The 17,737-nt window shown below is 44.8% G+C and overlaps 1 protein-coding gene across 1 annotated transcript in view; it reads left to right on the top strand.

Moving 5' to 3' along the window:
• Positions 1–17,737, top strand: part of BRSK1 (BR serine/threonine kinase 1) — a 394,396-nt gene that overhangs the window by 312,871 nt on the left and 63,788 nt on the right. Inside the window, exon 9 of the mRNA XM_040432325.1 lies at positions 3,761–3,792. Coding sequence (XP_040288259.1) covers positions 3,761–3,792 — 32 coding nt within the window. The remainder of the gene's footprint in view (positions 1–3,760; positions 3,793–17,737) is intronic.

Genomic DNA, 17,737 nt, shown 5'->3' with positions numbered 1-17,737 from the left:
TATATTTTTGAAAACTTTCTTTTTTACTTTTTGTTAGGTCCCCAAGTGGACCACAACTTTTACTCATCAGATTGCAACTTGTACAGAATAATGGAATTTGTTCCATTATCCTGTACAGAAATCAATATATCCCAGTTCAGTGCTACCACCTGCTGGCTGGAACTGGGATAGACTAAAGGCTCATTCAGACGGCCATATGCTGTCCGCAAAAATGCGGATCCATTTGTTTGCGGACAGTTCAGCATGTCCGCAAAAAAAAACGGATTGCATTCCGTTTTTTTGCTGACCCATAGACTGCAATGGGGTGGGGCCATGTCCTGATTTTCACTGACAAGTATAGGACATGCTTCATTTGTTTTGTGAGCCGTGGAACGGAAGAAAAGGGCCCCATAGAAGTGAATAGGTCTGCATCTAATCCGCAAAAAAACGGATCCGCAAAAATACGGCCATCTGAATGAGCCCTAATAATAAACTTGGAAGCCTAGTACAGGCTCATGTGGCTCATTATTAGAACAGGGCACTTTCCACAATCTCCGTGGGGGAAAAGCACGTTTCCGGGCTTTAGTCTCCTCAGACGCCATGGTCACAGTTGACCACTGCATCTGAGAAGTTAAATGTCCACAGTTGGCATTACGCGGCTATGGCACTCACTCCGCTCCGGAGCACGCGCCATCTTTAAAGACCTGACATCCACCGTACCTGTACAACGGATGTCGGAAAGGGGTTAAAGGCTATGTATAATTTTGCAAATGTTGTTGCTGCTCCTATCAGACCTATGTATGTCTATGGTTAAAGACTACAAACATCCCCTGTGTAGTCTGATTATGCAGTCCTGCATGTGTTAAGCCTCATGCAGACGTCCGTGGAATACGGTCCGTGAGATACCGGACTGGCATTGCAGGAGCGCACGGCGTCAATGGTTGCTATGACGCCGTGCGCTCCTGCAATGCCAGTCCGGTATGTCACGGACCACGTTCCACGGACGTCTTACTCCATATCAGCTGCTCCATCTTCTACTGTTGATGAAAGTACCACACAACAGCAGGATGATTTTGCAGACAAGACAGTAGCTGTAGACAAAAAAAAAACTATGAAACTATTAAAATATTTTTTTAGAAAAAAGCTTTGCAAAGTGGTTTCATTCATTTATTTATTTATTTGTTTGATGCTCTAGACTAGAGCAATAAAAATGGTTGCAGAAATACACAGACCCCTTTAAAGCGTAACTGCCATTTAATGATTATTTTTTTTCATGCTAATGAGTAGGGACAGTGACAGGGAACATTTTTGTAATATACTTTTTTTTTTAGACAAAACATTTATTTTTAGTAGAAAACTGGGGCTGAAATGTCCCTTAGCAGCGCTCTCTCGAATGAGCGTTGCTAAGGGGCATCCGCCTTCTATCGGCATAGGAGAGACGGACTGTGCGGGAGCTGTGTGCGTCTTCCTGCCTGATCCCTCACAGCCTGGTGGGGACAGGAGCCTCACGTGTTAAAATTAAATACACATTCCCCCTTTTTATTAAATATAGAGCACTTGTGCACTATCTGTAAGCTCACGGACCAGCGTGGCCAGCGCTGTCAGTGAGCTGCTTTCCCCCTGCACTCCCGGCTGACTAATGTAGCAGCCGCCAGGAGCGATGCCTGACCGAGCGGTAAGCGCTCACTACAGTCAGGGCAGGCAGGGGGAAGCTGCTATACAGTATATAAGGACATAACTGTCCTTATATACTGTATAAGCCATTTTTGTTTTACGCCATTCACATTTCACACTAAATAACCTGATAAATAAATTATTCAGGTTATTACAGTCAGGTGGATATCTAATATGTGTACATTTTTATTTTTATTTAATGTGTGCACAATAAAATGTATTTTGTAGTAAATAATGGTGATTTTTTTATTTATTTTTTTGTTGGGTGTGTGAGTATTTAAAATTTTCTTACATTGTTTATAAAAAAAATTTTTTTTTACATCCCATTATGGGATTACTGTTATAACTTTATTTCACATTTATAATGTATTAGCATACTGCGGGCTGCTGCCGTATCAGCAGGATTACAGCGCAGACAGCTCTGGGGCCCTGAGTATCCCTCCCCAAGCTTTCCTCGGGTCATGGGGCGTTCCGTCGGCAGTGTCGGATCCGGTGAATTCCAGCAGGTTGTTCTCTGCCGGAACAGCCTGCCAGAATTCACACCACAGGTGTAGCATTCCGAAATGTAAATATATTTTGTCTTTCACCAACTTCAATATTTATGCTTGCTGCTAGTGAATGGAAACATTGTTTAAAATCAAATGACATATTTTAAGTGTTTCAAACAAGCTTTGCACATTAACATGAGAGGTCGTTGGCCTCTGAATGTAAGCATTGAACATTTCCTTTCAGTATCAGCAAGCAGAGATCTTGACAACTTGTGAGGAGGTGAAGCACATGTATATTACAAAGTTACATTTCTGTTCATTTCTAACTGAAAACCCATTTACTTGCATTGCTCTCCCAGTAATACAGAATGTTTCATTAGATGACACCCTTCTATTTGCAATGGACACTATGGGGAGATTTACTAAGCTAAATGTGCCAGAATTAAAGGGCATGAGAAAGAACAAAGTGTCTAGCAAGAACAAAGTGTCTAACAAACATTTCTAGCGAGATGCAGTAAATCTATCTCACAGTGTGAGCCACTTTGGTGCATTTTCTGCCTGACTGATCCAAATTTAAGACAGGAAAAAATTCTCCCCCAGTAGGCGTCCTCTGGTTCCAGTATGAACACCATCCTGCTTGTATATTAGAGCTCATGTGCACGACCGTGTCCGTTTTTTATGTCTGTAAATAACAGCACGTGGATGGCTATAGGCTGTGTGGGGATTCGCTCTGGTAGGCAGGTTAGCGGACGCAGTATAGAGGCAACAACAAAGTCTTTGAATTAAACAGTTCAATGTTTATTCACACATTAAGTAAATGACAAAACAAAAAGTCTGCTTCAAGGAAAACAGTCACCTTCTGATTCGGGTGTTCGTTCACACCATGCGGCAAAGAAGAAGTCCTTGGACAAAGCCGAATCCACCTGCTTTCACACCAACAAGGTAGCAGGCCCTAATCCAGGCCCAAACTCCCAGGTCCCAACATAGAGACTGCCAGTGCTCCACTGTCAGAGAGGAGTAATCCACACACTGCTGACACTGCTGGCTGGGTTTTTAATAGGCCAGTCAAGACCTGGCCTGGAACGTGGGGAGTAGTCACCCACCCATCACTTTGACTACTCCCAGTAAGAGCCGTCCCAGATCAGCTATACAGCCATACTAAAATAGCAAAGTGTCAATCAGCATTAGCTGCCGCTGACACCTGAAAATAACGTCTCTTACTTCACCGAGGCCAGGAACCTCGGTGACACATACCTTCTGTCAACCACGGACCCTTGCGCCTTCCTACAGCTGTTATGTGTTTTCTTCCATTGAATGGATGAGCCTGATTTGCAAAAATAGACCAGAATAGGACCTGCAGTCAATTTCTCCAAATTGGGCGCAAGGATCCTTTAAAAAAAAACTGATATGTGAATGGCCCCATTGGCTTGTATGTGTTTTTAAAATCGACAGCACATGGAAAAAAATCTGGTCATGTGAATAACCACTTAACAAGTCTCCCCTCAGTTGACACCTGATCTCAGAGGCTTCTAAACTATATACAGTATATTGTGATTTTATCGTTTAGCTGTTCTGAGTTAGTTGAGTGAAAGGTTAATTTCTTATTATTTGTCTTGCAGCTAGATCAGATCCAGAAGCATTCGTGGTATCTGTAAGTAACGCTCTATTCTTCACATTTTGTTCTCTGAAAGACATCAATAGTAAATGCATATGTAATATTTAATGACCGCTCATAACGGCCACCAAGAAAATGTATTGAATTCTGAGACACACATTGCAAACCACATCCATCAGTATATACAGACGTCTGGCTGTGTCCAGTGTTCTGTATGTGTTAGAGACAAGGATTTTCTTCCAGTTCTCCAAAATGTCCTTTATCTGTTAAGCTACACTGTGGTTAGGGGGAAAACGTTACAAAGTCCATCTCGTGTAACCAAAAATCCCAAACTGAGTTTTGTAACCTGTTCTCCACCCCCCCCCACCCCCCATCCCGTTCTCTTAGGTCCTACTACAACAGGCTGAGCAGAGGATACAGCTGCCAGATCGGGCCATGGGAAGAAGGGCTCCTAATTTACTCTTCTGGAGAAGAGACCAGGATCCTTTCTACCCAAACAGTGGGAGCCATGTCCTCTACAGTCCTCTACTGTCTGCCATGCCTGTCCTAGCACCCTTATTAACAGTAGTAGGGATGAGCGAACCCGTGGAAGCTTGGGTTCGCTGGGTTCGGCCAAACTTCAGGTCAAAGTTCGGGTTTGGGACCCGAAACTTGACCCTGAACCTGAACCCCATTGAAGTCAATGGGGACCCAAACTTTACTTTTTTATTTTCCATTATAAAAAGGTTATATCGGAAAATAATTGCATTCTTAAGACAGAATGCAAAACAATATGGTCATTTAGGGGGTTAAAAAAACCACAAAAAAAACACAAAAAAAAACACTTAATTGCGCTGCAGCAGCTTCTTCTTCATTTTCACTGCACAGGACCTGCCAAAGGACCTGCGATATGCGTGATGACATCACCAGGTGGGAGAGCTGTCATGAGCCATTCAGGGTGCAGCCAGCTGTACTCAAGAACCGCATAGCCAATTAGGCCACCTTCAATACCGTGCAGCAAATAATAATGAAGATCGGCTATACAGTGCGGTCTTCATTGGTTAAATAAAAGGCAACAACTGCCTAATTGGCCACGCGGTTCTCAACCGCACCGTGTGGTCATATCCTAAGCGTTCTCAGCTAGGAAATGCCGGACAGACTGTGATTAGATGATGTGGCTAATGGAGTCATACAGTTAACAGTGACCATGTAATGCTACTATACAAATAATACCTCCACATCATTTCCTCCACATACTACCACCACATAATGTCTAAATAATACCACCATACTGTTACTGAATAAAATCTACTATATAAAGACTAATATAGCCACCATACACTCATCATAAAATGGCAGATTCCAGTCCTATGCAGACAAAATAAGTGATTACCATACAGTTAAAGGGCTTGTCTCACTTTAGCATTTATTATGTAGAGAAAGTTCATACAAGCCACTTATTAATGTATTGTGATTGTCCATATTGCCTCCTTTGCTGGCTGAATACATTTTTCCATCATTTTATATACTGCTTATTTCCATGGTTACAACCACCCTGCAATCCAGCAGTGGTGGCCCTGCTTGTACACGATAGCAAAAAGCATCAGCCTCTCTGGTGGCCGGGACTATGGGAGCACACATAGACTGGTGCTTTTTCCTATAGTGTGCAAGCATGACCACTACTGACTGATTGCAGGGTGGTCGTAACCATGGAAACAAGCAGTGTATAATGTGATGGAAAAATGAATCCAGCCAGCAAAGGAAGCAATATGGACAATCACAATACATTAATAAGTGGCTTGTATTAACTTTCTCTACATAATAAATGCTATTTGCTAAAGTGAGACAACCCCTTTAAATCCAAGGTCTCACAGTTGGTTGGAGTCGTTTCCCTTTTCTTCTGCTTCCAGCCCATGCAGTCATTATGGCTTTCTTGGCCATTGCTCATCTCTCGATTTTCTGCTCAGACCTTTTTGGACCTTTGCTTTTCCAGCACCAACCCCAGCTATTCCTTACTTTCTACACAAATGTCCTTTTCCCCTGCCTCTTTAAAAGTGCTATCCTGCTGCATCCCCCAGTTTTGTGCCTGCTGCTGCCTCCATCACTCTAGTTACTCAAAAAAAGGCAAACTGATGCAACAGATGTGTTAAAAGTGTTCCTTTGTACCCTACACATATATAGTGCCCATGCTCTGCGCCAAACACAGTAATAGTGCTCCCCTGTGTGCCTCACACAGTAATTGTTCCATTAATGGCATCAACACAGTAATAGTGCCACTTTAGTGCCATACTTTCAGTAATAGTGCCACCCTACGCAGTAAAAATGCCCCCTTAGTGCCCCCACACAGACTTTTTACGTCTCTAAACAATGATTGTGTGTCCATGCACAGTGCCCCTACTTAGTAAAATTTCCACTGTTGAAATGCCCCCTTAGTGCCCTCACCAGTTAAATTCCCCCTGAAAAATAATAATCTTAATAGTCACCTAAGCAAGTAACCATGATGAATGGAGCTGTCCAGGCTGCAGGCCTCTTCTGGTCTGTGGCTTGATATAGGCAGGCATGAAGATGTCACCGCATCGCACCCCCGTGCATGAAGCTCCCAGCTGTAAAGAATGTGCCCCCTACCCATAAATCTAAAACCCACGGGTTGGAAAGGCTCGGGGAAGTGCGTAAAGATCCGATGTGCATTCAGCACTCAACATTCATTTCTTCTTGGATATAACTTATAAAGGAGATGTATTTTTATACCAAATTCCCCAACAAATACTGTAGTAGCGTAAAGCATGGTTCTTATATGTACATCTGATGGGCAACTAGTAAGATACTAACCAGTGAGTGATGCAATGGACACCCAGTGCTTTAAGGCCTCCTTTAATGCTTTACCTGTTCACGTTTGTGCGACCATAAGCCCTCCTGCACACAACAGTATGTGTTTTGTGGATCCGCAAAATACAGATACTGTCTGTGTTGCATCCACATTTTATGTGGACCCACTCACTTCAGTGGGCTCATGGTCTGCATTTTGCGACCACGTTTAGAACATGTTCTATCTTTTTTGCAGAACAGGACATAGGGATGCGGAAAGCACATGGATCATCTGATTGAAATCAGCGGGTCCATAAGTGGATGCACACAGACCACATCCATATTTGGCAGATCCGTGACTTGCAGACTGCAAAACTGATATGGTCGTGTGCATGAGGCCTTATTTTCAGCAATTTGCCTGACATGTTGGGTGTTCTTCTTGCTCAGGTTGTACTAGTTGACTATTATAGAAAATGGAGTAACCATGGTGTGAGGAATGTTTTGTATTCCTATTTATTTTTTTATTTTATTTTTTACGTATATGGTCCCATGATGAACCTTGCAAAATGAAGTACATTAAAATGTCCTGGTGAACTTTTCTATCCCTAATTACATACATTACCTATTATGGGACAAGGTTTTAGTGTTTTGCAAGTTCCTTATTCTTTACTTCAGTCATTGACTTTTTGGTTGATGAAAGTGAACATTGATTAGCCTGAGGGGTACACGATGTCTGCACTAATATCAGTGATGAAAATGCTGTGAATCTACAGTACATGACTCTGTGAGTGCAGAGTTGGAATGGCCCAGCAAAGTATCTGAAATCTGCAGGTAGGCCTGTTGCTGACACAACGATGGGCCACAACAATTCAGTTGAGTCACAGAGATGAGAAAATTGATTCTAAATTAATCAAATTTGAGTTTAATTTTGCAAAAATTCAAGTTGTATCTGAATCCCATTTTTTGGGTTGGTGATTCTATTCAGGCGAATTTTGGAGAGAGTAGGAAGAGAGGGAGCAGCTTGTCCGATGTGGTTGAAGTGAACTTTAATTTTGAGCGATTCACTCATCTGTACAGATAATCTATTAGATCGAACTGATAATTACAATTAAATTGAAGAGAACCTTTCACTAGGGATAAGCGAACTTGTGTTTAGCATTCGGGTTTTATTACAATTCTGATATAGATTCCATTACCACGGGCCATAACGGAATTGTATGACAGAATGCCTTTAGAGGCATTCCATTTTGCATTCCGTCATAATAGAAGTCTATGGGTCGCATAACGAATCCGCCTGGTCTTGCTCAAAGTTTATAAATAAAGGTAAAACCTATTACCAGTTGGGGCCGTGTCCGTGCACAGTATGAAACTGTCCAATTAGCGCTCCCAGTGTTAGACTGTACAAGGACAGACCGTCAGCTGGTAACACCCAGCTGTACCTTTATTCTCAAACGTAAACGGCACAACATAGAGTTATATAAAAAGATGCTCCAGAATTACTAATACACGGGGAACGTAAATAGTTACTATAACAGACATGAGAGGTGAGAAGTCCTGTGTAAAAGTGGGCATCTACATACATGAAGGGTGGGTCTCACTTGATAGGGGATAAGTGACCACTGAGGGTAAAACTGCATGTACCCCAACAATCTTAAAAATGAAGATCCACGATTCCCCATGTAAGGCCTCACCGTTGTGTGTTTTGCGGTCCGCAAATTGCGGATCCGCAAACCCGGCCTTTCAAGCCTTTTTTTGCTTGAAAAAGGCTATCACTCAGCCGAAACATTACATCTGGAATAAAATTCCACCTTTTGGATGTGCTGTCTCCATATTTTTTATTTTTCTTGACATCCATCAGTTGTTTTCTTAGGGGGCTTTTTACCATCCCTCCTGGAGACGAGCACCCGCAGCATCATCACTAAGGAGTGCTGTTCATCCGTATTTTCGTTAACTTGTAATTTAGTCATTTAAATTCCTGCTCATTCTGGGCTTTGAAGTCCAGGAGGCTGTACTATCAGTGACTGACAGCCATCTCTGTATACACAGCCATAGAGGGAAGGCTGTCAACAGAAAGTCTGCTGCGGCTTCGTTATCCCTTTCTGGATACATATCTGCTTTTAAGACATGCATATGTGCCTTGTCGGTATACTCGTACCGTATACTGACAATAGCCGTAGCAATATCTCGCAGATAATCTCAAACCTATAAGAACCATTCTGGGCTTTGAAGTCCAGGAGGCGGTCCTATCAGTGACTGACAGCCATCTCTGTATACACAGCCATAGAGGGAAGGCTGTCAATCACTGATAGGACCGCCTCCTGGTCTTCAAAGGCCAGAATAAGCAGGAATTTATATGTATAAAATACTGAATATTTTCTTATAAATCTATACATCAATCTGCTCAGCTCCTCCTGCTCTGTAACATGCTGCCTTCAGCTCAGACACCATGTTCAGCATGACAGGTTTCCCTTTAAACCTCAAAGAAACCTCTAGCTCTGTAGAAACAAATGTCAGATATAGCATAGAGAAAAAGGAGTGATGTGCACGTGACCTCTCTGGATCACCTTCCACACATTTATAACTACACTTATAAGGCCCATAATGCTTGTGCCTACCTAGTCCAACGTTGGTAAATTCAGCCATGTATTAAAGATGAATTTCTTTACCATTTTTTAAATGTTTAGCTATGCTATTGCAGGATGCCAAGAATGCCTATTTATATGTAATCACATACAAGAACCCATAATCCCTACTTGAAAAATGAAAAAAAACAAAAAACAAAACACGCAAAGCTATTCCCTAAGCTATCTAAATACTTGATTTGTTATAATTACATTGGTTAAACTGAATTAAATCAATTATAAAATGATTGAAATAATAGTAATCTAGAAAGTGAATGCTTAATTAGGTCCATATGTACAAAGTCCCCTTGGCTGTCTGACATTGGCAGTTTTAGAGACTTGGCACAATGGAAGCTCAAGAGACCATGACAATTTGTGGCCAAGCACACAGCTGTCTAACCTCGTCCTTCTTAACCATTTTAAGGCCACTCAGGAAAAGAGGCTGACACTGCAGACATGTAAAGTTACTTTAAAACCACAAGTTAAAGTTGTAGGATATGTTTGGACACTACCATAGCTACAGTATAGAGATCCAAGAAGGCTTATACTGTTTTACTTTTACGTTCATTAAAATTACATTCATCCTTTTAGGAAAATGCTCAAACTTTTAAACGTGTACCTCCATAATTTAAAGGGGTTGTCTGGCCAGTCTTTTTTATTTCAGCTCGGAGATGAAAGTTATACTGACCTCCACCAATCCCCCGCTGCTTCCTTTCTGATGTGCTTTGGGTCCCCACTGGTCTCTGATACCTGGACCCTCTAGACACAAAGAAAGTGTCCAAACAGCCATCACTGCTTGAGGTGGTTCACCAATATGGGAAAGTCAGCAAAGTGGTCACAGTTTTTAACTAATGCTAGGGAGGCTGGTCACCGTCATGGCCTGCTATTGGCTACACCCAGTCTCCCAACCCCCCTGTTGCTGGATGTTTTGATCCGCACGACGGGGAGGTGCAGTGGCGGCCATGCAGGGATCCAGAGGAACGTGCGTGCCAGAGAGCAGGTAGGTATGCTTGAGAGGAGGGGCAGGGGCGATCTGGGGGTCATTATAGGGATTGGATAACCCCTTTAAGTCTTCATGCACATGACTGTATCTATTTTGCAGTCTGCAAATCACAGACCCCCATATTACAGTTAAGGTCCGTGTGCTGTCCGCATTTTATTTGCAGACCCATTGTTTTCAATGGGTTCATTGTCATTTTGCATACATAATGTATCCTTTTGTGGAATGGACATACAGATGCGGAAAGCACAAAGATAATCTGTCCTATACTTGTCCTCTACTTGTCCGCAAAATGTGGACCACGGACCCATTGAAGTCAATGGGTCTGCAAAAAATGCAGATGCAACACAGACAGCATCTGTATTTTGCAGATACACGATTTGCGGACCTTAAAAAGGATACTGTTGTGTGCATGAGGCCTAATTCTAAGAATTTGTGGGCAATTAGACCCCATCGGTGTATGCTATCCTCATTTACTTTAGTAGTAAACCCCCCGTTAGTAAACCCTCCTCCTGTCATGGACCTCCAATACCCACCTATCATTAGACTTCATGTTTCCTTTCCCCATTCTGCTTTTGTTTTACTACCCCTTCCTTTTGGCTAAGAATGGACACTGACAGCAGAGGGCCCAAGTGCAAGAAGAGTGTATGGGCCCCTTGCTCTGTATAAGCTCTTTATAGAGCATCCCTATATGTATCTCTATGCACTTGTTTATGAGTTAAGCAAGATCAAAGTTTCCTAAAGTGCATGTATTCTTCCCATGTACAATGACCTCTGCACAGGTCACAGAGCATCCCTAGAAAACGCCCCCATGGAAGGTAATAAGGTCCCCGCCAGACCACTGTGCCCATGGGTCTGCTGTAAAGCAAATTTCGTAATACTTTGTAAATGCAAGATGGCCACCCCCATAATCATGTCAAGGAAGTAGAATAAAAAAAATCTGCAATCTGAAAATAAAAACAGATTAGAAAAAAGGACATGTGTTCCTATCTGGTTTTAACTGGGAGTTAACATTCCCTATACAGGTAAAGATAGGTCAAAGCTAATACTTCCACAACACCACAAATCAAACTGTGTGAGCAGTGGGGTGCAATAAAGCATCTCTCATAGGCATGTGTCACGGATGTAGTAGGGGAGAACACCAAAAGACAACAAGAAGGAAGGGAAAAGACACTAGGCCTCACTGCTAGGGAAGGAAAAGGGTCACCACCTATAAAACCCTGCTCCTGGCCCTAACTCCTATCCGTATGGGCACCTCTCGATGGTAGAGATGCCCATACACAGGAACCTAGAAAACCCTGGTGGCCCTCAGACGCCCTAATATTAATGACAGGGCAGAGACAACCCGCTCCTTCCCTGGTGAAGGAACCAGCGTCTCGTTGAGGCCTAGTAATCAACAAAGGTGGGGGGGGGGGGGATACAAAACGCAACAAGCGGAACACTTAACTTCTGAGGCTGATGGATGATGAACGAACAGGACTTCACCACGAACCACACTCCAGCTCTTCCAAAAACCAAATGAAGCTATCCAGAGCAAGGAGTGATGGGTAAAGTCAGACTAAATAGGGGGAGGTGAAGGTCACATGATCCACACCTGAACAGGAGGTGTGGACATACCAGCAACACACAGACAAGTGAAACCAAAAGAGGCTGTCAGATCACTCATCTAAAGAAATAGAGGGTGGTCCCTAAGGGGAGATAGTGCGAGAGCACTTTCCCGGGATGTACTGCTCTGTAACAGAGAATGTGCAAAAGAATAAGGGGCAGTAACGTAATAAAAAACTAAGGTTTATTAGAATTAATTAAGATCCCTAATGGGGAAGACAAGCCCCTACCAAACAAACAAGACAGACAACAGAGTGGGGCCCACGTGAGTGAGTCCCCAAAAGGTAGGTCACTCAACAGAGCTGACCAACAGTAAACACAGAAATTAGGTCTTGGTGAATACCGTAGACCCAAGTTATGCCCTGAGGCAAAATGAGGGGTAGGTCTTACCGTTATGCCAGTCGGGACGGGTATGGTCCAGAGCACAGGAAGTGGAGGAGCCTCTCGTGTTTCTGAAGAGAGTCCTTCCGGTGGGTGATACTTGGGTTCCAAGGGGCTCAGGGAAATACTGTCCCTGTTGATGCCCTGCTTGGCCTGTATGTCCCTGTAGTATCAGTCTAACACGAGGTCCTGTCCCCGCAAGGGGTGGCCACGTCCGGAACCTAGCCCTATTAAGTCGCCCTAAATAGCCCTGAAAGGACGATGTGGATGGTCCAGGTGATGTTTGAGAGCTAACAGGGTGGAGTAAAATAAAAGGTGTAGAGGATATATGTGTGTTGGAGTCCCTACGCGTTTCGTTATTTATGGGAATATATCAAGATACCTCCACTTTATTAAAAGTGAGACCCCCTAACTCTTCAGGGGACAGGGATCATGAGTGGAGGTTGTAATCTACTCTCCTACCCCCATATGATCAAATATCTAGACCAGAGGAAAAAAGGGGGGTATGGGCGCAGGCCTGTTGGTTGCACAGGCCGGAATAGACCTGTATGGTCAAATTAAGCCCAGGTACCTGTAAAAGGCAAAACAACGAAGAAAAATCTATTCATGTACCAGCCTAACAGCAATCATGGTAGATTTATCGTATAGTTTGTTGATTTACTTACAGTTATACGTATGGGGCGCGTGTCACATATGCCTAGAGAACAGCGCTCCCAGTCCAGTATATGATCTAGGTTGGAGGGAAGGATGAGCAGGGATAACCCTGAGGGTTGCGCAGACCTGATACGACTAATAAGGTCCGGATCAGCCCAGATACCTAAAGCAGAAGAGGTGATCCGCTCAAGGCCTGTGCCTTACAACCTACACAAAAAATGGCATAAATATGCTGGATTTACTTACAATTTTCCGTATGGAGCGCGTGTGGCGAATACCATAGGAGGCGGCAGTGCAAGGAGACTTGCCGCCTGTGTATCGGCGTCTGTCAGCGTTGCTATGAGCGCCAAAACGGTTTAAATGGAAGAGGTAAGCTGGCAATGCGCCTGCGTGTGGAGTGCGGCCGGCGTCATGTGACTATGTGTGTGTCAGATGACGCGACGGTCCGCCTCTATCCCAACGCATGCGCGGTCGTCCAGAGAGACAGTCCGGCTGCCGTGCAGCTACAGTGACGCGATAGTGGGCGTCATAGCCCGGAAGCGTCATCAGAGCGGGGCGCGGCATCGGCTGTAAGGTAAAGCTAGCGGCGGTGGGGGGAGTGGCTTGATAGATACAGCCAACTCCTACTATTTCGCCTATGATCGTGTGGGTGACAGTGAAGTCACCGACAGCATGGGACCTTAAGGAGGGGCATTAATTGGCAGGCAGCCCCCTTAGACCCAGGCGGGGTGTGACTGCCAAATGAGGCAAATGACAATAAAGAACAATAAAACATATAAGCCGTTAAGGGTATTAACAGCTGGGTCATAAAGGTCACATATGAGAGTCTGCAAGATGCAAATGACATGAGCATAGACCTAGATGTGATAGGTCACAAGGAGGCATCAAGACCATGTAACATTGCAAGTATTAAGGTTATAGGGGGACATATGTGTCTAATGATAGAGTCGTGCCATTGGCAATATAGTGATATATGGCACGATCCATGATCAACAGACCAGGTGGCCCCTGTTACATGGAAAGGTGCCAAGCGGTGCAACATATACTGGTGCTGGGTAGGGGGGTGTATATGTATCGAGGACCAGTCACAAGAAGCAACCAAATTGTAATTGGTCATTGAGACCAAGGGGGTTGGTGGTTTTCAACCTGAAAATCCACCAACACTCCCTCTGGAGAATCCTTTTGTCCCAGTCCCCTCCGCGTGGTGGCTTCCTTATTACCTCCAGTCCCACAAACCTGATCCCTGATGAACGCCCGTCGTGGGCCGCATGGATGTGTTTTGCTACTGGGGTGTCCCTATTGTTGCGGATGTCACCCAGATGCTCACCCATGCGTACCCGTAGCTCCCTACGGGTTTTGCCGACATATCTAGTGCCGCACTCGCAGGTGAGGAGGTAGACCACCCCTGCCGTGCGGCAGTTTATGAAATGCCGTATACGGTGGTCGGGATCCGCAGGGCCCACTGCAACAACTTTGCCCTGAGTGACGTACTTACAAAAACTGCATCTACCGCACTTGAAACATCCGTTCACCGGTTGATCCAGCCACGTCCTTTTTTGTGGAGGGTTGTAGTGACTATGCACAAATTGATCCCTCAAATTGGTACCTCTCCTGAAAGTCACTGATGGATACGGGCTTACCACAGTAGTCAGATCTGGGTCCATCAGGAGAGTATCCCAATTGCGTGCTAGGATCTCCTTAATCTGTCTGGCCGCCGAATCAAAGGTGCCGATGATACGTAACTTATTTTGTTGTGGACCGATTGTGGGACCGCCCGTGGGGTGTAGGAGTGTGGTACGTGTCTCCTGCCGGGCCCTTTGATAGGCCTTTCTCAGTGTATTGTCCGGATAACCCCGTGCCAGAAAGCGCTGTCTGAGCTCGTCTGCCTGTCGTGTGAATTCCCGGGGTTCCGAACAATTACGCCTGAGTCTTAAATATTGACCCACAGGGATCCCGCGTTTCAATGGGACAGGATGACAACTATCCCACCGAAGGAGTGAATTTGTGGATGTCTCCTTGCGGAAAATAGTGGTCTGTAGACCACTCATCTGCAGATAATCTTTCAGACCTTCTCAAACCTGTCACCGGCGTCACAGCACGTTGGTGTTGAGCACAGTGCTACATGACAGGCACCCTGATTTGGTTTCAGAATAGATCAGTCAGTATTAACTGTGAACTGTACAATAACATTTGGACAGTTTGAGCTAAAACCACATGGCAACCCGGTGGTTGTTCACATAGTCTCATGGCAGGTCACATAATGATATTTCTCACTGACGGAAGTAGAATATACACTCATTATACTAGAGAGGGATGTGGAGAGGTAATTTTTTTCTAGATGTGTTTTAAGCAATGTCTTTTTCTATAATTAATGGGTTGTGTTGAATACTGAGATGGTTCTGCTTCGCAGTTTATTGCTCTATGTTCTTTACCTCATTATTCTATCATCTTAAGATCCTGAGAGAACAGTCCCTATCCAGTTCTGTCCTATGATTCATTGCCAGCATTCATGATGAATACCAAAAAGACAAACAATACATGCGGCATAAAGATAATTACACATTTCACTAGGCTACATTGATGTCACTTTAAGGCTCTGTACACCTTTGGAGTCAATTTTTTTTTTATGATTTTAACTTATTTTTGGCTAAAATCGTATTTTCAATTGGCCATTATTAAAAATATTGAGCTGTTCAGTCACAAAGGGTTAACTGTTTTTCTAACTGTGTGACTGATACTTTAACTTTGTGCTGTCATCTAATAAGCCTTATCTCTAAACTACTAAGAGGTCATAAACACTTATTTAAGCCACATTCTTATCAGTAAGATAACTGAGCTATAATGAATGTTTAAAATGTGAGAGAGCAGACTTAAGAAGTCTGTCTGCTCCCCAGATGACGGAAAAGACAGAATAACCACAGGCAGCTAGGAGAGCATGTCAGCTCTGTACAGAAAAAAGGATTCAATATTGTTAATAAAGATCAATTGAAAAAATGATTTTTAGCTCAAAGTATAATGCAATAATAAAAAAAATTGCCCCCAAAGGTGTACATAGCCTTTAAGGTAGAAGAAAGCCCAAAGTAAGATCTGTAACAGGGCCTCCAACTAATATTTGTTTCCTTAGGCCTCATGCACACGGCCATATTTTTTTGCGGTCCGGAAAACGGGGTTCCGTTTTTCCGTGATCCGTGACCGTTTTTTCGTCCGTGGGTCTTCCTTGATTTTTGGAGGATCCACAGTCATGAAAAAATAGTCGTTTTGGTGTCCGCCTGGCCGTGCGGAGCCAAACGGATCCGTCCTGAATTACAATGCAAGTCAATGGGGACGGATCCGTTTGACGTTGACACAATATGGTACAATTTCAAACGGATCCGTCCCCCATTGACTTTCAATGTAAAGTCAGGAGTTAATATACCATCGGATCTGAGTTTTTTCCAATCCGATGGTATATTTTAACTTGAAGCGTCCCCATCACCATGGGAACTCCTCTATGTTAGAATATACCGTCGGATTTGAGTTACATCGTGAAACTCAAATCCGACAGTATATTCTAACACAGAGGCGTTCCCATGGTGATGGGGACGCTTCAGGTTAGAATATACTAAAAGAACTGTGTACATGACTGCCCCCTGCTGTAGTTAACTCATTGGTGGCCAGTGCGGCCGCCCCCCCCTCCCCTGTAGTTAACTCATTGGTGGCCAGTGGGCCCCCCTCCCTCCCCTGTAGTTAACTCGTTGGTGGCCAGTGGGCCCCCCTCCCTCCCCTGTAGTTAACTCGTTGGTGGCCAGTGGGCCCCCCTCCCCTGTAGTTAACTCGTTGGTGGCCAGTGGGCCCCCCTCCCTCCCCTGTAGTTAACTCGTTGGTGGCCAGTGGGCCCTCTCCCCTCCCTCCCCCTCCTAATTAAAATCTCCCCCCCTATCATTGGTGGCAGCGGAGAGTACCGATTGGAGTCCCAGTTTAATCGCTGGGGCTCCGATCGGTAACCATGGCAACCAGGACGCTACTGCAGTCCCGGTTGCCATGGTTACTTAGCAATTTGTAGAACCATTATACTTACCTGCGAGCTGCGATGTCTGCGTCCGGCCGGGAGCTCGTCCTACTGGTAAGTGACATGACCTGATCGGTACTCTCCGCTGCCACCAATGATAGGGGGGAGATTTTAATTAGGAGGGGGAGGGAGGGGAGAAGGCCCACTGGCCACCAACGAGTTAACTACAGGGGAGGGGGGGGCCCACTGGCCACCAACGAGTTAACTACAGGGGAGAGAGGGGGGCCCACTGGCCACCAATGAGTTAACTACAGGGGAGGGAGGGGGGGCCCACTGGCCACCAACGAGTTAACTACAGGGGAGGGAGGGGGGCCGGCCGCACTGGCCACCAATGAGTTAACTACAGGGGAGGGGGGGGCCCACTGGCCACCAATGAGTTAACTACAGGGAAGGGGGGGCGCACTGGCCACCAATGAGTTAACTACAGGGGAGGGGGGATGGCCGGCCACACTGGCCACCAATGTGTTAACTACAGGGGGGGGCTGCCCCCTGCTGCCTGGCAGCACCTGCCAGGCAGCAGGGGGCAGTCATGTACACAGTTCTTTTAGTATATTCTAACCTGAAGCGTCCCCATCACCATGGGAACGCCTCTGTGTTAGAATATACTGTCGGTTCTGAGTTTTCATGAAGTGAAAACTCAGCTCTGAAAAAGCTTTCATGCAGATGGATCTTCGGACCCGTCTGTATAAAAGTAACCTACGGTCACGGATCACGGACACGGATGCCAATCTTGTGTGCATCCGTGTTCTTTCACGGACCCATTGACTTGAATGGGTCCGTGAACCGTTGTCCGTCAAAAAAATAGGACAGGTCATATTTTTTTGACGGACAGGATACACGGATCACGGTCTCGGCTGCAAAACGGTGCATTTTCCGATTTTTCCACGG

Source organism: Bufo bufo, chromosome 1 (genome assembly GCF_905171765.1).
Source record: "Bufo bufo chromosome 1, aBufBuf1.1, whole genome shotgun sequence".
Classification (NCBI taxonomy): domain Eukaryota; kingdom Metazoa; phylum Chordata; class Amphibia; order Anura; family Bufonidae; genus Bufo; species Bufo bufo.
Note: the sequence above shows the minus strand (reverse complement) of the source record. Positions and strands in the feature narration are given on the sequence as shown.